Raw genomic sequence first — 27,180 nt, forward strand, 5'->3', positions numbered from 1 at the left:
CACAACTGCTGAAAACGTGGAACGTGCATTTTTCACTGTGATGGGCATCAGATTTTTTTTGCAAGAGTTTGCTACCCATATCTTCAGTTTATTAAAGAACCCTATGCTTCATATTTGACCGTATTTCTCCACCTAACCTGCACCCTTTGAAATTACAACCTCAAACTAATGAATAAATATCTACATTTTTTCTATCCATCAGTTATACAAACTTTATCCTGTACAGGGTCAAATTGAATCACAGTTTTTTATATAGCACATTTGAACAGCTGTTTTGCCGAAGTGCTTTCCAATAAAGAAGATTATGATTGGTGTTATAAATGAACCTAACAAGTTTAGATATTGAGGTTAGGACCCTATAGTGTTACATATGGTGTGATTTTACCTGACTAATTTACACAGATGGGAATAAAACACAACAAAAATGTTTTTAAAATACAGATTCACTTGACTATAACACATATTAAGGCTGAGACCTTGCAGTGTTATTAACTACGGAGAAGAACATAACTAAAGTAATAATGAAGCTAAGACCCTACAGTTTAACAACTAACCACTACAAACATGCATGGGCTGCTAGAGTCCATCCCAGCTGACATTGGGTGAGTTGCTGTGTACGACCTGGACAGATCATCAGTTCATCTCAGGCCAAACACCAATGCACACTCAAACTTACTGCCAATTTGAAATCACCAAATAACCTATGATTCATGTTGAAGGAGAAAATCCACACAGGCACATGGAGAAGATGCAAACTCCACACACAGAGACCTCAGCTGACCAGCATGTTTGAACCCAGAACCTACTTACTGTGAGGTAGGAGTCCCAACCGCTGCACTATTGTGCTGCCTATTTTGGTTTTTCACTTACATATACCTATTTATCTTTCCCTAATCATTTCCTCTTAGAATTTTTAATATATAATTACATGTTTTTATTCAGCTGTGCCTTTCATGTTGAGGTTTCTTTGTCCTTGATTGTTGTTATTGACTACACCACGTTTTAATGGTTTTCCTGTTTTTCTGTAGTAAATTACTCTTGTACATTGTTTTAAAATTTTTTTGCCAATAAACCTAAAAATAAAAACACATTTGCAGCCCTGCAGCAAGCCATAAAAGCGACTAAAAACAATATTTTCAGTTAATCTACTGCAGTGTCATTACTGCATATTTAGTATTCCTGTGTCTCTCCCTTTAACATCTACGTTTTCATATATGAGTTTTTGGAGGTGGGGCTCTTTTTGTTTTTTTTGTTGTTTTTCCTGGTCAGTAACTTTTGGCAGTGACTATTCTCATCGGCTACTCACTTCCAATTATATGAATCCCAAACAAATCCTCCTGGCTGCTGAAAGAAACATAAAAACATCACTTCATGTGCATTAGAGTTTTTTTTTTTAAATTATTATTCAGAAAGACCTACCAGACAGCAGCACTATAGAAAAAAAAACTGCACAGCTGGCAGACAGGTGTAGGACCGTGTTAAATTCCACACTTCGATGAAAAACTTTAATGAACTCGCAGCAGATTAAACCAACATTGTGTTATGTCAAGCGGTAATGGAGAGCTAACTGAAGCAGTTTTTGCTACTTTCCCCCTTCATCCCAGACAACTCGCTCTGTCTCTCGGTGCAGCTGTCTGAATGAAGAGGCTGTTCCACTCAGATAACAAGTGAACAAGTGTGTGTTTCAGTAAGTATTTGCGAGAGAGAAAACAAACACAACGAAAGAGAGACACAGGCAGACAGAAAGGATGGAGGGAGGGTAGCGGGATGAGAGTATACATACCCTAAAATCCCATGAGGAAGTCATTATTTCCATCCCATTGAAAATACACAAACCAGCGTGCACGCACACACACACACACACACACACACACACACACACACACACACAACACCGGCAGTTCACACATCATACAGACGCACATACGGTGCATACACACAAATATAGGCACACAGAAACAGTGAGGCTGGCTAATAAATAAATAAACAGAGTGAAGCAGGAGAACAATAAAGCCATTTAGAAAGCCCTTATGTCTGGGTTCCACTCAAACCTCCCTCACACACATACATGCACAGCAGCTCTGCATGGGGCATAAATCAGGAAAGTTTGTGTTCTCTGCTTCCTCCCCCCCCTTCCATTACCTCCTTCTCTCCCTTTCCCTCTCTTTTTTTTCTCTCTGTGAGTCGCAGGAGCTGCAGTTATATCTGATTACGACATACAGGCTACCTCCAACGACGCATTACTCACCACCTCAGTCACAGGCCCGAGCGCCGCTTTTACGCTTCTACGCTGAGGAGAGCCGAATGCTTTCACAAGGATGGAGATTTAGAGAAATTTTCAAACATTTCTTCACTTCCTCAGTTGACTTTTGCTGTGTGTTTGACCCTGTGATTCTGTGTGGTAACTGGGTTAAAAGGTCACAGAGTTATGAGGTTTAAGCTACGATAAAGATTAGGTTCGGGTATGAGTGCAGATCAAAGACAAAAGTAAGAGCTTGGGTTTACAGTTATAGTTAGTTTAAGGTGTAATTTTCAGGGGTGACGACTTATTCGGGTTTATTGCGGCTTACATGTTATTTTTGTGGGGTTCGGTACTGCCTTTTTTGGTAGTAGTATTGCACTCATCAAAGTCAGGGTTGAAATCTGGGGATGGCATGCAGGCGATGGGAGCATCACGAGAGGTCATGAGCAAAGTGCTAATAAAATTTACGATCCTGCAGCCTTCTGTCACGCTTGAGTCTGGATCATGCGTATGACACTGATTTTAATTAGTGAGGTGTACCAAAATGTTTCCTTGTTTCACATCACTACTTGCGTGTTGTGAAATGTCTGTCTGTCGAGGCAAGAATCGCAAGCAGATGATCAGACAAGATTGGAAAGCCATATTTAAGAAGCTTTAGGAAGACAAACGATGAAGTCAGTACTTAAACACTAAACATAGCATTTGCAGATGTCTTGGCTTGAATTTGATTGATCGTGTTTTCCACAATTGAGCCTGACACAACTGTCCTTCAGATGTGCTCATTTTAGGGGTTATGTCAAATAAAGTGGTTTTGATACATTAGTAAACTTGTTTACAACCTGTCAGATCATACATCTTGTCAGACTGACAAAACTGTTCCCAGATCTCAGTAGTTACTGTGATAGAAAACAAGAAATATCACCCAAGTTGTTATAAAGTCTCTACCTTTAAGAAGGGGACTAAGAGTTATGGTAACCAGGTTAAAGTTTACAGATAAATAAAGTAGAATCATTGCAAAGTTCTCCTAAGTATTGTAAAGAAAAATGTGCATGTGTGAGCCCAGGCAGCCCCATTTCTCCGGCTGGAGTACTCTACACCACTGGGCTTCCTGCCAAAGGATTGCTCAGCATTTAACAAAAAAAAGAATGGGAGAGAAAGGGAGAGAGAGAGAGAGAGAGGTGGGGAGTCATTAGGGAGGAGGGACAAATACAGTATGAGAGAGTGAGGGGTTGAAAAGAGGGTGGCAGACCTGCAGAACGTGAGACAGACAGAGAGCAGCAGCAGAGACAAACACAACACTTACTGACTGGGACTTTGATACACAACACTCACACATAGAGAAACAAACGGGTAACAAACCTGAAACTTCACTCATTCACCTCTGCATACATTCCTCTCTCAAACACACACCCAGGCGGCGGCAGCAGCATGTTTCAGTGGAGGCTCCCCCAGGCAGTGTGCGTGCTGTCAGTGTGTGCGTGCCTCGCTCTCGCCTATGAGGATGATATCGAGGTCAACTACGCTGACACCTACTACAATGAAATCACAGAGGGAGAAACGCCAGAACGTAAGTGTGTGATTTATCTAATTAAGGTTTTTACATGGTTGCTATGTAACTGAATTCTAGAAAATGAAATGTACATCTTTTGGGACTCATGTACGGCACTGTGTGGGAGGTAAGATCAGGACAGGGAGGTATATGCTCTGTATTTGCCATTACAATGTTAATGAACTGCAGGGGAGCAGCAACAGGTTTTGATTTAATCTTCAGTCTGAAAATGATGTATAGGTATGAATCATCAAACATGGGCAGAAACTGTAAAATTGAGAAAGTTGTGTAGGGTGTGTTTTCACTATGACTTAACAGTAATATCATGATAAGGTGACAGCGAGGTTAAAAAAGAGAGAGAGAGAGAAAGACGGAGAAGAAGAAGTGCAAATCTGTGTGTCCAGGAATACTGTACATGCTGCACAGGTTGCAAAAAAAACACAAAGTGTTTTTAAATAAATATGTCTACTGAGCTATTATTATGATTCTGTGAGAAATTCAAGGCCGACATGTGACTATGCTCCCTTTGGTAAGTTTTGGACAGTTCAGCTACTTAGTATGTTTTAAGAGATAGAAAACATTCAAACTGTTGGCAGAAACAGAGTCTGTGTCAGAGATGAGCAGCATCAAATAATACGCTGAGCCACAACAGCAGGGCTCATTTTCAGCTGCTAATAGAACCAACACATATTACAACATGAATGACTGGCCACCAATTGCAGAAACACTAGAGTATATCATTAAGAAATTCTTCTCTCAGCTGTTTTGGAAAGCATCACAGTTTCTCGGCGTGCATGATTGTGTAGTGCTGTGTGTGTGTATGTGTGTGTGTGTGTGTGGGGTGAATGTGTGAGACAGAAGAATGTGTTCAAGTGTGCACATGAAAAAGAGAAGCAGGCCCTTCACAGCTTGCATTTTGCATTTATTTGTTGTTTTAAACCTGGCAGGAGGTGTAATTGCTGCACCAGCAGTTAACAGGCAGGAAACTGGGCACAGTCTGTAATGTGATTAAACGTTATAGAGGGCGAAAAATTAGAGCGGCTCAAACAAATGAGTGAGAATAGTAAAACACACACACACAAATTCCAGCAGGAGTGGGGGAAAAAGGTTAGTTACGCTTGCCAAAGGGGGCGCAAGAAGGACAAAGAAACACACAACAGTTCATAATTGCTTTGAAAATGTGAAATCACGTGATCGAAGCCCAGTTTGTATGCAGGTGTCTGAGGACGGAGGGAGGTCAAAGGCTGGAGGGAAACACAGATCACTGCCTCTGACCTGCTCACTTCTCTGAATTTCTGAGTGGAATTTGAATTAATGAGGGCAACGTGAGGTCGTGACACAATTCATTTTAAAGTGAGAGACGGGCTGAAAAATTACATGTAGCGGACGAGTAAACCTATACTTTAGCGAATACATTTTGTCAGCACATCTTGACTTGATTAAGAAATTTGCCATGTGTCTCTTTTCTCCTGCGCACTGATTGAAACAAATGTACATTCTGTCATTTGCGTGAGAAAAGTAGAAAGAATTTTAACAAATAAAACACCTTTATCAAAAATGCAGATAAACATCTCATCCTAAAAGGTCCTTTTTTAAACTGGACTTCCTCCATATCCACTAAAACCAGTTCTAAACCACTGTCAGACCTGCTCCTTTACACTGTTAAGTCACAGAGAGCAGAGTGCACGAACCTTCCGTCAAATTTACTTTGAACATTGGGGACATGAAGCCAAAACAAATCAAGCAGTCCTGTAAAAATGCCCCTCTGGACTAGGTTTAGCAGGTATAAACAAGAGTCTGAAAGGCTCAAATGTTAAACAGAACAGTGTGTCTGATAAATCTTCTCACTCCTGGATTGTTTTACCCCCTGGCTTTGTTTTATCCCCCTCTTCCCGATGTTTCTCACTGCTCTTGTTATCTCTCTCCCTCCACTCAGCAGGTCTTCCACTTCCTTTTCCTTCCGTCTTTCTCCTCACTCGCAGCGGAAATCGAGATAATCTCAGAGGGAAAGCAGCAGCCAGAGCTTTTTGGTTTATGAGCCAATTGTCCTATTTCTGTCTCTCGTTCTTATCTCCCTCCTCAACAACTTGACATCCCATCTCGCTCCCACCTGTACTCTTCATTTAACCGGCTGCTCAGCTATCTACCTCCACTATCTCTGCCACAGCATTCACAGCAGTCGGCACTTCCAGCAGAATTAGCTTTTACTTTCTTCTTCTTGTTCCTTACAATTATGTCCTTGAGGTTTCTGTCAGTGATAAAGAGATCACGGTGTTTTCAACTCAGCACATCTGAAAAAAAGTTTGACATATCCTGCTTAACATTCTCTGAGGCCACATCTGCAACTGCATCTAGTAAATAGATTGAGCTTGTCAAACATTTTTAAGGACAAATTCACTTTTCCTTTATGAAGCCCAGAATGTGTAGACATGCGAGCAAAGAAGTGATTAAGGAGGAAATCCTGAGACTTTGTGAAAGAACAGTTCATCTGTCTCCGGGGAGGTGCAGGAGACAGTGCTGTACAGGGTTCTAAAAGCTGCAGGGTGTTCATCCTCCGGTGGGTAGCTTAACTTTTTCTATTTTCCCACCCTTTCTCTCTCCCTCCTCTTTTCACCATCCCTCTTTGCAGCCACACCAAGTTCAGCCCCCTGCAGTTCTCCGGACCTGACAAAATGGGACAAAATGTTCTCGATGTTGGAGAACAGTCAGATGAGAGAGAACATGCTGCTTCAGTACGCAGATGATATCATAAAGGTGGAGATGGGATCGCTGCGCAGTGAAATGTTAAGGTTGGTTGGAAAAATGAATGAGAAATTGTGCAATCAATGCCAAGTAATGGATGTCAGACATGACAAAGACTGTCATTTACCACTGAAATGCAAACACTAGTATTGGGGTTCTTGCACCACTGACATACTTGTTAAACTTGGGTGACAACTAATGATTATTTTCACTGCTGCTCCATTTATAATTCTTTTCCTGAACTGGATAATCGTTTGGTTGCAGGTGTCTACAACAGTATGAACCATAAAAGATGCAGAAAACCAATGTTTAAATTAGTGAAACTAGTAATGGTGATTTTTTTCACAGTCGTCCTTAAAAAAATACTTTGATTATTTTTCTGTCAAACTCACTCTGCATAAGAACGGCACCCTGAATTCATCCAGTTCAGTTCAATTTAAATGTAATTTCCAAATTCTGTACTGAAAGAATCTTGAAAGGATTAAAGCTCTTCAGTTGAAAAGGTTTAAATCTTGTGTGTTGGTCTGTTGTCAGGTTTGTGGCCCAGTATGGAGGCTCCTGTGGCACTGCGGTGGAAACAGCAGGAAGAAGAATGGCCTTGCAGCTGGAGGGTCGTCTCAGAGACACTCTGGAGCGCTTCAAGGTTGGAGATCGTACGTCTGCTGCCGGGAATTCTGTCGGGAGTTCCAACCACCTGGAGGCGATGCTACAGCAGCTCCTCTCCACAGCACGAACACAAGTGTCCCGACTTGCCAAGCTGGAGACCAGCTGCCTCAGCAGCACAGGAGCTGGGATGGGGACGAATACCAAGACAGGATTTCAGCTTCCAGGCGGTGGAAGGGCTGGGCTCAGGGAGCAAGAGGTCACAACACGAGAAGCCGCTTTAGACAGTGTGCTGGCAGCGCTGCAGGAGATGAAGGGGGAGCTGGGGGAGGTGGTGAGGTCATCGAGGCAAAGACACCTGCCTGCAGGTGAGACATCAGTCTAACCATAAACAATCTGTCTTTAATCGTTGTTTCCATTTCCTTGTATTTGTCTTCATCACTCTTACTGTGCCACCCAAATAGCCTTCTTTCATTTTTCTTTCAGCTCTGACACATTCAGGTCACGCTTGAACTAAAAGAATGAGACCCCCCTCTGTTGGGTCTTGCTTCTCAACGTCCGACAACCAATCATGCTTGTGTTTGTCCTAAATACCTTTTGCACTTCCTCTGTCTGTCTCCAGGCGTGTTGTCCTCCTCGAGTAGCCACCTATCCTAACCTTTTACCTTCACTTACTAACAATATTGATACAGTCCAGTCAAAGAAGACAGCCGGCAGGCAAGTATGGGGTCACCTCTATAAACCTCACTAATTGCCTCTTCTTTCCGGTTTCTGGTTTACTACTTATTATAATGACATTTCAATTACAGACGAAAAAGTTACAGAACATATGAAACCTTTAAAGATAAGGATACAAACCTACAGTCTTTGGGCAAACACGTATTTACACAATGTGGTTCCAGTTAACAGAGTTACTGGTTTTGGTGTCCACCCGGGAATTAAACACTGACTAAAAACAATGTAAGTTTACAGATTAAGTGACTAAGCTTGAGTCAGTAAACTTGGACCAAGGCACCACTCTTATCAACTTCATTTCCTTGAATAAATCAAATAAAAGCCACAAAAAATAACAGGACAAGCCATATTACTCATGTCATGCATGCACGTAGACACACCTGTAAGTCTGGCCTACATAAAGAGCAGAGGGAGGCGTAATCCTTAGCCAGTCGCCACAAAAACCACACCAAAGCACCCAGGGAAAGTAGAACCAGATGGAAACCATCATGAACACACACACACACACACACACACACACACATCTAGTTCAAAATGACTTTTTTTTCATCATTATTTTCTGACTGGCAGAAACCGGAGACAAATGTAACATCAATATTTGGGATCTGCAGTTTTAGGGGATTGGGAGAGGGTCTGCTAACTGGAGGGAAAAGAGAAGGCTGGGAGGGAGGTGGGGCAAGAACAACAGAGAGAATAGGAAAGGGAGATGAAAAATGATGGAGAAAACTCAGAGCATGAAGAAGAATAAAAAATGAGGGATGCAGAGTAGGATCATAGGCATGAGCTTTCCAAATTGCGAACTAAATGTGTGTAATGTTTGCATACACACATGCACTCCAGCGTACTATACCTCCAACAGAGCTGTTCAGCACAAACTGCATTTCCATTGAATTATGTAATACAGGCCAAATTGCCCAGAAAGGCCTCACTCAAAGGGATATAAACACAAACCACACACAGTTTCTCTCTGCTTTACGCACCAAAGGATTAACCAACAAAAGTCGACCGCACAATGCAGAATGAGTCTGAAAAGGACTGTTTGTGAGAGAGTATGTTTGTTTGAGTAAAAACAGAAGAAGAGGGAAAAGAAGATGAAATGAAGCAGAACAAACCAATGAACCAGATGACCCAGAGAGGTGTGTGTGTGTGAGAGAGAGTCGGTGGTGCATGATCTCATCACCTGACCACAAACTGAACTTTGACTGTGTCCCATGATGCCACCTAAATTTCAAAACAACATTTAGTGTAGGGAGGGTGTGCCATACACTGCAGCTTTTTAAATATGGTATAGTAGAAGCAGCAGCAGGATTCAGCAACTGTAAAATAATCTGAGCTTTGCTGACTTGAACTAACTGTAGTATATTGTTAAATCTGTAGTAATATGTATCTCTATAGGACTCACAGCCTCATCCACAACCCTCTTTAAATGTGAAGTCCCCCAAGGGTGAATTTCAGGCCCAGTTCTTGTCTTATGTCACCACTATAGGGCCAAATAGTTGACACTAAAAATTATCTCCTTTGTTATGTTAGTGATAACCAATTTTTATCTCTGTTTACAGTAAAGCTAATGAACACAACATGCAAACAGCAACTTTACATCAAATGTAGGCAAATCACATTTGAATGCCAGTAACTTAAATAAACAGGGTTTGGGTGTAAAAATTGTGACATTTACTAAACATGAAATTGCTGTTGGCAAATCCAGCTTAAATCCACTTTTTTGCTATTTCTTAAGTGGTACCACAAAGGCCTTCTTGAATTCCCTTTACAATGCACGTTGTTGCTTCTCTCTTTTTTGGCATTCTGTTACTTGCATCGTTTAAAATTGTGTGTTTGTGAGCGTAACGTAAGATTTGCTGTTGGCTGAGTGTGCAGCTGTTTTGCTTCATGTTTTTAATGGGTTTTTGTCACTGTTGTTGTAAAATTCTTTAGATAAACGATGTTGCTAAAGATTTACATAAATGTTGATCTGACATCTGGATAGGCACAGGGTTTCATTACCTGTAATTCACTGGGATCTGTAAACTATTATTATCCAGGAATGTGATCAACATACCTACACTATATTTACTCACTAAGACTGAATGTATGAATGAAAATGCATCAGTGTAAAAATTCAATGAAAAAACAGAACTGAGCTCAAAACCAGTCACAGGAGTAAAAGTCTTGTATCTGCTTCATTAATGTCAGGCCCCTACAGAGGTATACATGGAAAACACAACAAATCCAAAGATTTCCAATGAGCAAGCATATTGGCGAAAAGTAAAGAGGCAATCTCCCTTTACAAACTTTGTTGCTGTTTTTATGCTCAAAGAAAAAGCAACTTGCAAGTCCCATGATGTGGACACAGGTTAATAGGCAAGAACAGGACAAAAAACATCTCACAATTTCACAACCTTTGTTATTAAAACTTATACATTTTGCAGCACGGACCAATGTAGCTAAATCATGTTGGTGTGAGACTGCATTGATCAAGTATTAACCTGCAGGAGGAATTCTGGACCTTTCAGCAGCTGGTCATGACAGACAAAGATTGATAATTATGCCTAAAAGAGCTGCCTATTGCCTGTACATTCGACACACAATTTTCAAGTGTGACTGAACAAAAATACCACTTTCTTCATAATGGGCATATTTGTCATTGCTCAAAACAATGAAAAACGTACTCAAATTAATACTCCCTCACTTTCTGTGTTGCACAGGTTGTGAGATGGCCCTCCTCTTCCCCATGCGTTCCCGTCGAATCTACACCTCCGTCATACCAGATGTTCCCCTCTCCCTGTCCTCTTTCACTGTCTGCATGTGGGTGAAGCCAACCACCGTGTCTAACAAAACCGTGCTGTTCTCTTATGGAAACCGCCACAACCCATATGAAATCCAGCTGCTGCTTGCCCAAACCTCTGCCCTCTTCACCATTGGAGGAGAGGCTCACTTGGTGGAGGCGCGAGGTGTGGTCAACCCAGGACAGTGGATCCACTTGTGCGGGGCTTGGTCCTCCAAGCAGGGCCTGGCGTCCCTGTGGGCAGGCGGTAAAAAGGTGGCCTCCACACCCGGAGTGGCCGAGGGACACGTCTTACCTGAGGGAGGCTCACTCCAGCTGGGGCAGGAGAGAAACGGCTGCTGCCCCACGTCTTCAAGTAGCGGCGTGGCAGGGTTTGAAGGAGGGTTCGATCCTAAGCTGGCGTTCGCTGGAAAGATGACTGGGGTGAACATGTGGGACAGGGTGCTGTCAGAGGAGGACATTTCCCAGCTGGCTTTGCAGGAAGGCCAGGGCTGCCAGCAGATGGGGAGCGCGGTGGCGTGGGGTGTGACGGAGATGGTGCCACATGGAGGCGCTCAGTTCATCAACTGATTCATCATCATCATTATCATCGTCATAGAGGAAATCGCCATCAGCATCATCATAATCGTCAACGTCATGAAAATCCGCAACAGATTTAATCCTAACACTGAGGAGATGTGCAACTGCTTTTATCATCTTTGCTCCTCTAATAGATACAGTTTTAAAATAATTTGGTATTATAAAGACTTTCCTGCTCATCTCCATTGTCATCATGAATGCTAATGCTGCAATGAACTCTACTGGACATGCTCAAATGAGAGAAAGCCAATTGCTGTGAGAGACTGAAGTTTATTTTTGTAACCTAACCTTTTGAACTGAGGCTGTAACACACACATTCACACTCGCACTGACGGACATCAGCTTAGAAAACTTGTAACGTAGCAGAAAACGTGATGCAAGCAGCATTTACCAAAGACTTAATTAGAGTACAAGAGAGACAAAGACTCTATTGTCAAAGTGAACGGGTTCTGAGCCAGTAAACAGAGTAATCACCAGACAGCCATGGAGGAGAGGTAAATAAGAGGTCATGGACAACTACAAGAGATTATCATGTAATTGTAGATTCTTGGCAATTGCAGTTATTTAAAATATCAATGCAAAATCTGTTTCCCCTTTGAATTTTACCATATAAATATAGTTAGTTGCTCTGCTACCATTGCAGTCTTGTAGGAACAATCATTAGCAATGTCATCATTCAACATTACAACTGAAGGCATCACACTAATGTGTTTATGATGTATTTTAATGTCATGTGCAGAACAACATATGATGTGTGGAATTCTTACGTGACTGAAAACTGCTGTACTTGCTTTCATTTTAAGCATGGCCAACTAGCAACTCTAGAAAAGATTTTAGCAACTTATTATTTTATTGTTATCTTCTTGAATTTGTGAAAGCTTTTAAAGCGTTTTTTTTAAAAGATCTTACATTTCTAAACTTGTACTCATCATAGTGTTTACATTCGTATGAGTTATATAATTCCAAGTCTGTGTTGTTAGGTTTTTTTTGTCAGTAGTTTTCATTTATTTCTAGGGTAATGTTTGTGTGTATTCATTTTTGATACTGCATAAAGTAATAAGAGTGTTATATTTGTCATGTGAGATTGACATTGTTGAATTTGATACAAGAAAGTGAGGACAATGTTTACACAATCTAATCTTTTATGGACTAAGTTGTCATGTATTATAATGTAAATTACTTGTGTTCTTGTGAAAAGGTGAAATTGAATGTATTTTGTACATAAATTTATTTTGCATAACATGACTGGATGAATGGAGAGTGAGGTATGAATAAAAATGTCAAGTTATAGTAACCACATTGCTGGATAAGCAGTGTCAATGTCTCCGAGTCATTTCAAAGCTTATCAAGACCATACTTAACTATGGAGTCCTCTTATGGCTTAAAGATAAACTCAGTAAATAAACTGCTTATATAGCTCTCTACAACTTGTGTTCATCGAAGCACAACCACAACAATAACAGGATTATTGGAAGCATTTCAAAGCTCAGTGCCTTGCTAAAGGCCACTCGTGGATATGTCAACAGAAAAATTCAGGAACCAAAGCACCACACCTTTGGTTAGTACACAACCAGTTCTACCATTTGTGCTCCAACATAATCCATATATCCACTGGTAAGGATTTTTACTCCTTTGCTCTGTGAATCAGCTTCTTATCATACTGCTACATTTGTCTTTTACTTTATCAGCAAAGAGTATTTGATTCTTCATGCACTTGGTGTTAGCTGAGGCAAGATCCATAAAAATATACAGGATTGTGCAAGTGTGCACTTTTTAGCAACAAATAATGAGACTGCATCTGCGATGCAATGAGTAGTTTGTATTTATCAGTGGACTTCATACAAAGTGCTGTAAATAGAAAAAAAAAAGAAAGAGAGAGAAAACTAAACTCAGCTTAATACCGGTATGGCTAAGCAGCTAACTCCATGGCTAAAAAATGAAACCAACATTTTAGTGCCAAAACTGCAGTTCCATAAATGGTCACTTGAGGTTGATTCCAAAAGCAAGTCAATCCCCATGGACTCCAGTGTTAAAATGACCCACTTTACAGCAGAAATAAACATGACCACAACCTGGTAAAAAATACAGCTTTGATCTCTTTCGCTAATTTCTATGCTCAGGACAACTCCACATGAAGTGAATTTTTATATGACCCACTCACTTGAAGTTGTCCATTATTATGGGTGTATCATAGAACAATCCATGGCATGCCTCAGCTATACTCAAACTCCACCTCTTTGCTCATTTTTGGTTTAGCTGGGAGTTAGACAAAGTCAGGCACTGCTAAGATGACAACTGCCAGAGCTACAACACCAGGCTTCAAACCTGCTCTTCAGAAAACCGATGGTGAATGTCATAGAGGGTTTACCCAACTTCTTATACAGTCTATAAGTTTGGCCATTTTTTGTCATTAAAACAGCACCAATTTCGCAGCTACGTTGTTCTAAACATCTTGGAGAACTTCCCACAGCTCTTTTATAGATTTAGCATCTTTCACTGGGGCTATAGCATATGTTGCAGGACTCCTTGTTCTTTATGCCCATGACCAGTATTAGTGAGATCATTATCTCACGCTACTAAATATTTTGGGCCAATCTCACACCCCTCTGATGGTATTGTGTGATTGATAAGAACATATCAAGTGCCCAATACTTTTGCACTGGGCTGTGCATGCACACAAAAATAACATGAATGTAGGTTTGAAACTCAAAATATGTCTTTAGCTGTATTCAAAATTATTGCAGGGCAACAACTAAATTCATCCTGTTTGCTCACTAAGTTCACAATAGTTGCACAGATTGTGACATACAGTATGGATAATATAAATCAGAGACATATGCCATCAGCATACTTTTGTAAACTATATTTAACCTTTTGTTTGAAATACAATGACAGCGGGACTGAAAGTACACTGCAACCGTGGAGAAAAAGCATGCATGATTTTTGCTGCTCACATATGCTTACAGTTTACTATGGTACATCCTGCTATGGGCCCATTAGTGAAATATGGGCTCACAGGTTTTTCCTGCAGCTCCAACTTCTGTGTCGACTCCAACTGTTTCTGCAACTGTTACGAAATGGAAACATCAACTTTCAAACTCACTTCCATCAAACCCTACCTCCCTCGCTCTTCTCGCCCTGCCATCCCTTAACCTTACACATCAGAGCAGTCGTAACTATATATGTTTTGCAGCAGTGCAGCCAAAAAAGACATGTAACTTTGATAGACGACACATACCAAACCTCCCTCTTTAAGATCAAGTTTAACTTATAGATGGATGATGAAGGATTGAACTCTTGGCTCCAAATCCCCTTGGGGCCAAAGCAAGCCCACATGTTGTAAACGTGTGTGTGAGACATCTGATAATGACTGACTCCCGCTGTAGCTATAAAGCCTTCAAGCTGTATCCTGCTGTTGGCTCCTTGTAACGAAACACACACACATATGCCCGTAAAGCTCCCTATGTGCTGATAGAAATACAGCAAAGTACAGAATAAAGCAAAGTCATACACCAACATGTTGCCCTCAAAAAACATAAAAAGAAAGTGGCCTTGGCCTTAGTAATGGATAGACACCAAGCAAGAGTCTATCCATTCTGCTAGCTTGCATAATCAACCCATCATCAGCCTTCTCTTGTATTTATGTTGTGATTTCAGAATAGAGGTATCCAGGGTCCAGAATTGTTAAAAAAAGGCAGTATGAGGTTGAAATGGTCAGAGTACAGCAGATGAGCCTGAGCAGTGAGATTCAATCGGGGATGAAATTTTAAAACTGCCTCGGCTGCATTAAAAACTGCCCAAGGAGACATGAAGTTCCCTCGTTATGAAATAGGCCTTCCAGCATGACTTGTGCGCTTTCATCCATCCAATATAAATACATGTGTGTCAGTTTCCAGATGAAATAAAATTAACCATCAGCTGATCGAGTCCTGTCAAGCTGGATTTCGACTGCATATTTGCTAAAGCTTTCAATTTATCCCAACTTTTTATCCTCAGTGTCTCTTTTTCTCTTTTCTTCTCTTCTTTCAGCTTCTATTTGAGTTCACAAAGAACGCCAGGTTACACTGTGTGTGTTAGTGTACATGAGTGTCCAGTGATGTGATATTATGTGATGACTTTGGGGGCCTCATAAATCTGCTGGAAAGGAATATCAGGACCATATTTTTGAGACAAATATAATGAGTATATGTCCCCTGAGCAGCCAACATTCAGGAACTCGATACATGTGTGGGGACCGTAAAGTGTAAAGGTTAAAACGGCAAAGCAATACAACTGTAGGACTTCATTATTAGCTTCTACAGTTTATCAGAGGAATGAGTTTGACTGTGGTGTAAGTCTCAGGGAGATCTAACAACGCCAACACTAATAACCTAAGTTGTTATTTGGTCCTTGATCAGTGCATCTCACAGCAGCACTGCTAGCCATGGCAAAGTGTCAACTATATTTAAACTTTGTTATTCTAAAAAGAAAATGTCAAAAACAGGACAAAGGCATGCGTAGTGCATGAAATTGCATTTTGCTCTTACAAGGTTCTATTGCTCCAGAGCCAGTCAGCAAAACAAATCTATAAAGAAATGTGAGTTCTGTAAAATATGCATTTGAAGCATGGAGTTGGGTTTATTACTTACTGTTATCCTAATGTTTCTTTAGAAGCAGAAGATGCAAATCCCGTAAATAGATTATGTCTTCATGCCAAATCAGCAACTACGACAGTTGAGTAGAAAAGTTTGTCAATTGGGTTTATCTCTTAAGCAAGTGTTTTGTAAGATTTATTTTTTTTAAAGGTGCAATGTGTCTTGTAGTTTAAACTACACATTATTTACATCAGTATTTACAAGTTGGTAATCTTCCCTGCCTTTGTGGGTGTGTTACCACAGCCTCCAGTTATTCAGGAGAATCCCATCATATGCAGCTTAATGTTTGCACATAATACAAAAACTGATCAACTTGTGAAAACATTGCTTGGTTGCATTACTTGTGGAGAAAACCTTGACAGTGTACCTTAACTGCAGCTATTCTCCCAAATAAGCCACCAGGATGAACCTTAAAAGGAAATACATTTGCTGATTTGTCATGACAGATATGCAAAGACTATGTATTTCTAGAGACTAGCTGTAGTGTTTCCTTCTTTAGTTACCATTTAGTGTCAGTTACTTCAACATCAAATCCTGTTGGGTACCACTTGTTTAAAACACAGTACCCATATGAAAGTCTAATGGAGCAATTTAAGTCAGAAAAACACTTGATTTTTGTTTTCCTGTTGGCAGGACTTGTTTTCTCTCCTTTCATCCACATTTTTATGAGCCAAAGGTGCAAAGCATCTTCCATCTATTATTTCAGCCCAAAATCGGGCAAAAAATTTCACTTGTAAAATGAAGCAGACAGTAAAGAGCTAAGCTGTTTCATGTGCTGAGCTGCTGGCAGTAAATGTGCTCGATGGGAGCATCGAGGACCTCACTCTGGTACTGGGTGAGCTGATTAGTCTCATGCACTGTACGTGTGTGTTCAGTTTAGCATGCTCCTAAAAGCACAGATTAGTGTTCATAGACAAAAATACACATATGCACCCTAAAGCAAATATGTTCATATAATTATAACGAATAAGTGTACTATTAGTGGAGAAATTACATTCTATTAACTGAGCCCCTATGCACACGCACGTGTGTGTGTGTGTGTGTGTGTGTGTGTGTGTGTGTGTGTAGGTGTAGGCCTGAGGGGTAAACAGATCTCCACCAGGTAGGGTTAACTATGGACTATGAACCTACACTTCACTAATGAGCTTGAACAGCATCTGTGTTAAAAACAAGGGTTAAAAGGGCTGAAAAAAGGTTTGAAGGGAGAGTCGTCTTTAACGACTGACCAGAGGTCAGCTCAGTTTCCCTTCCTGACCTGAGCTGTTAAGGAGGGAAGTTGAAGAAAACAGTGATCGCATCGGTGCCTGAGGACAGTGTCACCTTGCTGCTGTTTGATCATGTTAGTTCTGCTTTCAGAGGATACGTGCACTTCCTCACATACTGTAAAATTATTAGAAATATTTGGCAGTTGAAAGATTAGATTTGATTACTGATCATTTGTGGGGACAAATGAATTCTTGGTCTGTTACCCGGTCTGTAAACTGTGTGTGTGTGTGTGTGTGTGTGTGTGCGTGTGTGTAGGTGTGTGTGTAGGTGTGTGTGTAGGTGTGTGTGTGATGGGTGACAAAAATAAAGGCAAAATCTGAACCTTTGACCCCAGCAGCAAGGGGATCCAGTGGCTCTGTTATATTTCAGAGAGAGTTTTGTTGGCATGGTTTGGATTTCACTTGTCCCATTAGAGGGCAGGATCATTGCAAACCAATACATAAATGTTCTGAATAGTCACCTTTAGCCTACAATGAAACAGTTCAATCCAGATGAGATAGGTTGGCAATGGCCCATCCACAGGACACAAGGGGTCACTGACTGGTTTGTTGAGTATGAAAATGATGTGTTGTGGCCTTCACGGTCACAAGATGTCAACCCAAGTGAACCAGTATGGAAGTTTTGTGATCAAAGATAGCGCTCTCCATCACCATCATCAAAACACCAAACATCTTTTGTAAGAATGGTGTTCCATCCCTCCAGTAGTGTTCCAGAGATTTGTACAATCAATGCCAAGGAGCATTACACCTCACAAAGACTCTTTGTGGTGTTTTTCCTTGTGATAATGTGTGAGATAAGCGGAAAAGTTGCAACAGTTCATAAACAGAATAACGTGTGGATAAGATGGAACAGGTGCAAGCAGCAATTCGAGCGAAAACAACGACGCTGTTTTTGAGGAAACAGAACCCCTTTAAATAGTGCTTATGTAGCACACACACAGACAAAAACAAACTGCACAAGACAAAACAGCAATTGTCCTTTACTAATGATCATAACTACCCCTTATATATGAATTTCCATCTTGCATCAAAGCTCTATCAGGAAAACAATGATTTGTAACAGCTGCTATTTACCATAATTATTATCCTGAAAGGTTTGTTTTACAACTGCTGATTACAGCAGTAATTCTTTTTTCCACTACAGTAAAACAGTTGATTCCATTGTTTCAGGGTTGCTAACATCCATCATAAGAAGACTGAACAAGTATTACTTCTACAAGCCAAACCCACGTCAGCCGTCAACAACTAAATGAATACAATAGCAGCCATAATGGTTTTGTTGGAAAATCCTTTCAAAGTGTCTTCTTAAGCAGAGATTCTCTGCAAAGTTCTTTCTGCGCTTCTCTTTGTAATCCCAAAAAGCACATGCCTACACACACATTGAATAAGGAGATATGTGACTTTCTGGGGGCGCAGAAATAAAGAAGAGAGAAGATTCCTTTTTGTGTGTTTGGACGTGTGTGTGTGTGTGTGTGTGTGTGTCTTACCTCCCAGTACACTGATTGTTATGGCCTCTGTGTGTTCAGCCAGCAGATCAGCCTTAGCTATAGCAGCCAGGGAGAGATAACTGGACATGTTCCTGCTCAGCTCCCTGTTCCCTCTCTGCAGGAACCGTACCGCTACTGGAACAGCCAGAACCATGACTGACGGACAGCTGTAGTTCTGAGAAGAAGTAAAAAGAAGGGAGGTTGAGTTGATGGTGATTGTTTTATATGTTCGGGGAAAAGGCAACAAGGGGGAATTTGCTTAAGTCATTTACAAAGCCAAATACAACCGAATACAAGACTTCATCCAAACATTAAGTATCAATTTCTTTACTTCAAACCTCTGGACCTCTGGAGCCCATGTGCGTTTGTTACCAATACTAGAAAAATAGTGATTCTACATACTACACATATTTTACAATTTACATTTTTACGATGTAATTTTTAATTAATTTAATCTGAGTAAACACAGCCCGCAGCTCACCCTTCAAAAGTCCCTGAACTTTTGTCAAACTACCTTTAGTCACAACTGAGCAACTAATGAAGCCTTGTTTGTGCTGTGAAGTGCACATTTTTTTTGTCTATCACAGAATCAGTCCAATACAAACTATTTATTTTTGGCTATTTTTTAATGAGACGATTAGAATAATGTCATTTTGATTAAATATCACCGTATTAAGCTAAGATTTAGTCTTCTGATGGAACTGCACATCACAAATGAGTAGTTCAAGGACCGTTGAAGAGTTGAAAATCCAATGATTCAGTCAGTTTTGGCTCTGACAAATGGAGTCATTTTGTTGTTGTTGTTGTTGTTGTTGTTGTTTTAAGATAACCTGAGTCTCAAAAACACAGACAGGTTTTGGGGTTCAGAGGGCTACGGAACAAGCTCAATGATATAAAAATGGAATAACTGTATTTAAATATGTGTGGTTAAAGCATTCTAATATTGCCAGGAGGAATGGTTTGGAGATTCTCTGTTCAGATACTGGGGTATGCAGGACACACACACAGACAAAAGGCATTTTGCAAAGCGTGGACAATACACGGCGACTGGAATACAGATCAATAGCACACAGAGTGACACAGATAGAAGCAGGGACCTGTTTGATGAAGATTCTACTCATTCCAGTCTTTGTTAAATAAAAAGAAGGGGCAGCAAAGCAGGCTTGACTTCACAGTGCCGGCCTTTACTTCTTAATATCTGCAGTGGCTAAGTATAACAGCAGGTGCCTGTCCTTTGTAGCTGCTGGTGTATATGCATGGTGTTAACATTCAGCACACCACACAGTTTAGCCTAAAAATATTCTCATTAACAGCATGCATTACATATATTTAGTGACTTCAAACAATAAACACCAGCAGCAAGTAGCACTTGCAAGCAGCACAAGGAGTGCAGAAGAGATTAAAACAGGCTCTCAGACAAACTGCAAATGCTGGCATATGTCATGTGATGCAAGTATTGAGGGGAGAGAACCGAGGCTGTGTCGTATTGGAAGTCACAGCCACATGCAGGAGTTTGTTCTCTCAACATTTACATCAGGAAGAAGGAGGAAGGGGATTTGAAAAGCACCAGCACCCTCCGCAGGACAGTCTGATACAAAATGTATGTTCACTACACACCTGAGATGTTGTACTTTAAACTTGTTTGCCCACTTTTACAACATCTGCTCTTTCTTCAGAACACCCAAAATGTCTTTTAAACTGATATTTACCATCAGCGTTTCAGAGAGCACGGTCTCTCACACTGTCATGCCTCTATTCTGCCACATGGCGGCAGTGCAGATACTGTATTTACAAAAATGTTATTATTCCACCAACTAGTTTATGCTATCAAACAATCCACCAGTCTGAATTATAGTGCATTCATTTGGCAACAAATATATCAGAATATAAAATAATGACTACAGCCTATCATGTTGTTCTGACAGCAAGGAGCTATTTCAGATTATACACTGTAGTCAGTCTGACACACAATGTAAAGACGGCAGCTAGAGGCAGTGGGTATGAGGTGTAAGTCCACCAGGACACTTTTGCTCCCTGGCAGGTTCCTCATGCAGGGATGTACAGATTTATTCATCCATCCTGTCTTTCCCTCTGCCTCTTACATCTTATTAGGCAGAGTCACTTTAATGTCAGGCTTAGCACAGATCAAGGAGTCCATATAAAAAACACTCAAGCTGCCATCATTGGCTCGACATTCCTGTTCACGTGTGTGTGTGTGTGTGTGTGTGTGTGTGTGTGTGTGTGCGTTACACACAAGCAGAGAGCTAATGAAAAGCCTTCTTTCTAGAGTCTGTTCCTTACATCTCTCCTCCTCTCTGTGGGAGTTTCAGAGGAAAGATGAGACGAGTGTTTGTGCATCTGTGGGTTCAAAATGACGAGGAGGTAAAGAGAGAATAGAAGAGATCAGAGATAAAGGTAGAAGTGCTCCCCCGATAACTGCAGGAGTTAGGACATCAGAGCCAGGAGCTGCCGTCAGTGCTGTCAAAACTTTTAGTCTCACCTCTAACTATGTGGGTGTGTGTGCGTGTTTGTGTATATGTGCCTTTCCTGAGGAATCAGGCTCATTACGGAGGTATTAAGCACATTCCCATTCCTGAAGAAATAGGGAGAAGGGAGAGAAAAGGTGGAGGAGAGAGTCCCACTGCTTTTAAGCTTTTTAGCTGTGGAAGTCTGATGGGAAAAGATTGTATTTGTATTTTCAACCCCCTTCAGCATTGATTACATAAAGTATATTTACTCTTAATACAAAAACCCACCACTGGATATCATGTATCATTAATCTGTACGTTCACTGCTTGTATCATTTTGTGATGATTTTTACTCACTTTGCCTTCCTTCGTTCCGTTCTGTTTCCAACCTTCCTCATCTATGTCAGAGTGCCCACAAGAACTTTCAAGCTGATATTTTGAAGATGTGAACATCTGAGCATATGATTGGCCCATTGTCCACAGCTTTAAGTACAGATGCTACCAAACAAAAATAAAAAGCTCAAAAAAGCGAAGTGCATCGCCACTTTTTGCATTAAGTGCTGGTTTGGACAAGAGATTCCAAACCTGAGAATCTGGACCCTTTTCAGTGGCTGCAAAGTAGAGCTTAGGGGTAGCAGGAAGTTCAGTGGGAAAGAAAACATACTTTGGTTCTAACTACTTAAATTAAAATTGTTTTTTATAGAATTTACCCAATTGTATCTTCAAACTGTACAGTTTTACCCCCTTAATCCCTATATACATATTAAAGTACATCAAAGTAAATGTAAACTAGTATATACCCAGTGAAGCATTCTTAATAAAAAACAAAACAAAAATTGAAAATGTGATTGTAAATGCTTAAAAGGGAAATGTGTCTGTATGAAGAGAGCCTTCACTTTTTATTCTTTAGTACTGCTGACATTTTCAGTGCAGGCTTTCTATACTCTACACCTTTGGAATTGAGTGTCTTTATACTGCAAATTTGCTGCTTTCACTTTGGTAAAAGACCTGAATACTAAATCCATCACATCAACACACACTCCTTTTGTGCTGTGGCCACCGATGTAATGTTGTTAACGATGTTACATCTGTCTCACTGTCTCCTCCTGGAGATGCTTTTCCCTCTAGCTCGTAAGTGTTGTCAATGTCATCGTTGGCGGATATTTTAGTGTTGCTGACAAAGCCTCAGTGGGTTTCCTTCAGTCATTCAATACCACACATGAGATGAACTGGACCATAACTGCATCCAGCATTGCTCTGCATGATGTGTACTGATACACATTTGTGGTTGGTTTTATGTAGGTATAAAGTAGTGCTACTATCAGGGATATCCCTCCCCACTCTCAAATATCAGGATCAGAGCTGTTTAAGGCATTTTTTTTAACTGATCGTATTGGCACAAACCTAAGTCTGACACTTTTTTTATGTCCACTGTCACACGGGTGTCAGAAAGGGAAAGCACATTTTTTTGGAAAGTATTAGAGATGCAAATATTAACGAATCATTATTGATAAAACCAATACTAACGTAAGCTTTATCAAGAGGTCATTAAGACTCACGTAAGTCTTTGTCATGGTAGCCCATTGTTAGCTCACTGCCCATAGTCTGACTGACTGCGTCTTCAGGTCACTATAGTATTAAACAGTAAGAGCCTCCACCTAGTCGCACAACTATTAACTACAGCTAATCTACAACACATTATCTAAAATGCATTTTGGAGTTTGTGGGGTCACAATACACACCGTCCTCTTCACAATATATGTCAGACAGGACCCTATCGGGGCTTTACAACAAAGTCTGTGACTACTTGTAAGACATTTAGGAGCAGCTTTGGTGCAGAAATGCAACTTTTTTTAATGCAGAGTTATTAAGTTGTCAAGCGTATACATGAGTTTAATAACTCGTGTATTATCAAGGAAAATGATACTGTATTGAGACTTAGCATCAGAAGATACTAAATGATAAATGACTAGTATCAGGGGCAAAGAAACATGAATGGGACAACCCTAGTTATTATGCATTGTAAGATGAGGAAAAATCTGTTGCATATCTTATGGATATGGCATTACCAAACGTGTGCCAAACCCTTGCCAACGAGACATCATCTCACTGACACCTGACACTTTTGACAGAAAATAAACTTTGATGTTGCTGAAAAATCTAAATATCATGAGCTCACACAATTTCCCAAGCGTTGACAAGTGTGAGGAAATGTATTTGCTTTTGGTGAAAAAAATACAGCATGAAACATTGTTGTGTACCTGCAGGATACAGCTGGTGATGTCAGACGCTATCTTGGCGTGCGGCGTGTCCTCTGTGTTTTCACCTTGCGGAGTGAGGTTATGTTCTAGACATGATTCCCACAGTCCCACCAGAGCCGTGCTGTGTCGCTCGATGGAGCCGGTCTCCCTTATGGCTGTGGTGATGCGTGTTATGCAAATCTCCACCACAGCTTGGTCATTGTCATTGGTCAAATAGTCCTGTCAGATAGCAACAGGTTGCAAAATTAGCAGTTCAATGATAAATTAAGGACAAAAAAAGATGAATTATGCACAAGAACATAAATAAGTAAAAAAATTCAGCTGACATCTGCCCTGTACTTTTTTGCATAATTATCAACCATGTGTTGGCTGTGCCCATCTAAACATGCATACTGACCGGTGAGCAGGAGATGACCTTGATCTGGTCCAGAGCTTGAGACAGACAGTCTTCAATCTCTGCGTCCTCCAGAGAAAACAGATCTCCCGCTCTGGATAGATCCCTCTGACCCAGCACCTGGCTAAACAGCTGGTGCATCCTGACCCTGGTTTAGGACTCCTTTCAGACCAATCTGGGTCTGCTGCTGCACAGTTTAAGACCTCTTGATTGAGAGGGAGTAAATCCCCGACATAATGATGCGGGACAATCTTGAATTACAGACGGCAACGTTTTAACTCACAGTTTTAAAAAAGATTTAAATATTATACACAGTTCTTTGCATTGTGATCCCAAAACAATAGAAAGTAATGCTTTTCTAAGTTGGTCTCAAGTTAGAATAGAAAAGAAGTTTCAGGTTTAAGGCATACTGGGTCATGGGAACATGCTCCAACTTCTAGAAATACTTTGAATACGTGGAGAAATACAGGATGTATGATGGAGTCATTAATTTTTGTTAAAATCATCCTTAGTGCAGTCCGGGATCAGGTAGGCGGGACGAAGCTGGACCAGTTTGGCCCAATGCTTTTCTGGGTCTGCCTGAGGCCTGTTACCGTGGAGACAAGGCATATTCTGGAGAAGGCAGTCTTTTTACAGCAGAGTCCTGAAGGAGAGGGGAAAAGAGAGGGAGAGGAAGACCAAATTAACTATAGACAGTGAAAAGCTGGGATAATAATTCTGTATACAAAATAATATTCCAGCAAGAAATAAATGCAGGCGCTGAGACTAAGACAATCAATTCTGAACAAGTATTAATTGGCATTTTTTTCTTTTTCTTTTTTTTTTTTGCAATTTTGGGTCCTAGGAAACACACTAACAGAAGCGGATGTAGGCCAGTGAAGAAGGAATATAAAATATACATTTTGGGAAATATCCATGTGTACCTTCTTACCAAGAGTCAAACGAGAAAATTGATACCACTCTCATATCTGTCAAGAGCAGCTGGTTAGCTTAACTTAGCATACACCCTGAAAACAGGGATAAACGGCTAGTCCGGCTCTGTCCAAAGTTAACACACTCTGGCAACGAGCACCGTGACTGCTTGCAGTAATTCCTGGTAATCTTGTTGTCACTGCTATGATGCTGAGAGGGAAGACTTCAGTAAGTCATTGATCCTGACCAAGAAACACTCCCAACACGTGACTACTTTCACATTTTAGCATTTGGACTAATGAAACAAACAAGATATAACATAATTAGTGAGCTCTTTTGAATTGAATATGCTATCATTGAATAAAGCCATGTTATCTGTTTTTCCTGGTAAATGTCCCTCTTTGGTCAGTAATTAAACCTCAATTTCAAGTTACACATACTTTTTTTTTTTCTCCATGAAATGGATTTCTTCCTGCCTTAAAATGGCTTAGAAGTAGCTCAACACCATTGCTTCCACTAAAATGTGAGGATATGTGAAATCCCTGCCTCTATGTCCACTCGTCCTCTTCAGCTAGAGCCCAACCAGCTCACCAACAACTTAATTTAAACACTTTAAAACTACTCACCGCAAGACACTGGTGAGTTGTGATATTGTAGGAATTCAGCCATACAAGTTAAGAGCACAAACTCCAGAATTCTGAAAAAGACTAATAACGACCCAGAGTCCCACCCCACAAGTTGATTGGATTGGTTCAAAGTTGGTTGGTTTCAAAGCGGAAATGCTCAATTGGTTCTGACTGCTATTTTCACTCATGACATGTCTTATAGCATATAAAAACCCCATATGGAATGTTAACACGGTTGGCAAAAAAAAAATAATTTACTTGAGGGGGTCTTTAACAAGCTAAGCTAAACAAATGGGCTCCTGGTGGTAGCTTCATATTTAACACTCAGACATTAGAGCTAATCTTCTCATCGAACTCCCAGCCAGAAACCAAGTAAGCCTATTTCTCAAAAAGTGAAACTGCTGCTGGAAGTGCTTTGCTTTCAAGAAGGCTTCATGTGCAAAATTACATCCACATGTAATATTGGAAATATCTTTTTTAAAAACTGCTTAAATCCATCCCTTGGCTTTTTAAAATCTTTGCTCTCCTCCAGTTGTCTGTCCTCCTTTTCACAAGTGCAGCAAGTGTTAGGTTAATGTGTGATGTTGTGATCTAAATGGCTCCTTGGTAATATGTGACACATCTTCTACAAAGCTGTGTATATCATCCAAAACGCACAAACACACACATGCATGAAACAGTAAAGTGGACAGAGTGTATCACGCATATGATTCTTTTGGAGTACATAACTAATAGTAGACATAAATCTGCTGGCTTAACAGGAATACACAATCCTCTACTGTGATGTGTTATGAATGGAGCTAAAGTTGTGCCATGTTAAACATTTACTTGCTATTATCGCTGTTCTTGTGGGCCTCAATTAAACATTAAAACATTAACACTTTGAGGGGCACCGGAAGGGCAGAGGATTGTAAACACACACATGCACACACACACATACGAAAAAGCATGCATGTGCAGTACGCTGACTGTGTGACCCATCCCAGGCTTCACACGTCAGTCCTAATGTAAACGCATACATCACTGCTTCCTGTGATGTTTTAAGTATTCCGCACACGCTCCGTCTTTGAAGCAGCCACCCAGCCTGTCTGCTGCCTGTGATCATGATGACTTTGCTCAGAGCTGAACTCTGTCTCCTTTCACAGGATGAGCCGCTAAGCATATGTATCTGTGTCATTGTCTGCTTCCTGCGCCCGCTTCCCTCCACAATCAGAGACGTCATCTCGTCCTCACACCATTTCTCTGAAAGCCACACTGGAGTGAGCCCAAGCCAGAGCAAAAGGAAAGCACAAAGCGGAGCCCTTGGGAGACCGTTATCTCTCCTGCCAAGCCGGTGACGGCCATGGAAACCCGCCCATTGCCAGGATACCACATCAGGAATTCTTACTGGTCCAAGCCAGGGGCTCTGGGACCAAAACAACAAAACAACCATAAACACCGAGCAAAGAGATTTATGTCACACACAGACACGCCAACACACACATATTATTCCTTTTGTGTGAGTAACAATCAGAGCTCTTTCTGTGCGTGGATGGAGGTATGTATACAGCTTGTGTGCATTTTTACATGTACTGTCAATTTATATAATCTTGAACTTTATGCCAGCCTTAGTTCATAGTGAGGGGGACTACATGGTGTGTTTGTTTTCAAGGAAAGACATTTTGACATTTAGAAACAATAAAATAAGTAAACTGGGAACCAGAAGGCTGAGAAAAAGACACATGGGGAGGGAAAGAGATGGGGTTTGACGTGCAACTTCAGAATGAAACAGAGACGGCAGACTGAGAGACCAGAGTGAGAGAAAGCCAGAGATGGATAATGTTTCGGTGTCCTGAATTCCCTGTGTAAACTGCAGACAACTCACATACTGAGCTTCCATTATTCCACCTGAACGCCCCACT

At 40.8% G+C, this 27,180-nt stretch overlaps 2 protein-coding genes across 3 annotated transcripts in view; one reads left to right on the top strand and one right to left on the bottom strand.

Moving 5' to 3' along the window:
• The window catches only part of veph1 (ventricular zone expressed PH domain-containing 1), an 81,564-nt gene extending 57,682 nt beyond the window's left edge, over positions 1 to 23,882 (bottom strand). For both annotated transcript variants that reach the window (XM_008285520.1, XM_008285519.1), the window contains exons 1-3: positions 23,745 to 23,882; positions 23,348 to 23,566; positions 18,619 to 18,793 (exon numbers count right to left, since the gene is read on the bottom strand). In XM_008285520.1, the coding sequence (XP_008283742.1) occupies positions 18,619 to 18,793; positions 23,348 to 23,566; positions 23,745 to 23,882 (532 nt within the window). The remainder of the gene's footprint in view (positions 1 to 18,618; positions 18,794 to 23,347; positions 23,567 to 23,744) is intronic.
• Positions 3,468 to 12,542, top strand: ptx3a (pentraxin 3, long a). Its single transcript, XM_008285518.1, has 4 exons — positions 3,468 to 3,809; positions 6,421 to 6,580; positions 7,068 to 7,504; positions 10,574 to 12,542. The coding sequence occupies exons 1-4, from the start codon at positions 3,671 to 3,673 to the stop codon at positions 11,221 to 11,223; spliced, it is 1,386 nt and encodes a 461-aa protein (XP_008283740.1). The 5' UTR covers positions 3,468 to 3,670; the 3' UTR covers positions 11,224 to 12,542.
• Positions 23,883 to 27,180: the final 3,298 nt, after the last annotated feature.

Source organism: Stegastes partitus, unplaced genomic scaffold, assembly GCF_000690725.1.
Source record: "Stegastes partitus isolate 25-593 unplaced genomic scaffold, Stegastes_partitus-1.0.2 Scaffold406, whole genome shotgun sequence".
NCBI classification, from domain to species: domain Eukaryota; kingdom Metazoa; phylum Chordata; class Actinopteri; family Pomacentridae; genus Stegastes; species Stegastes partitus.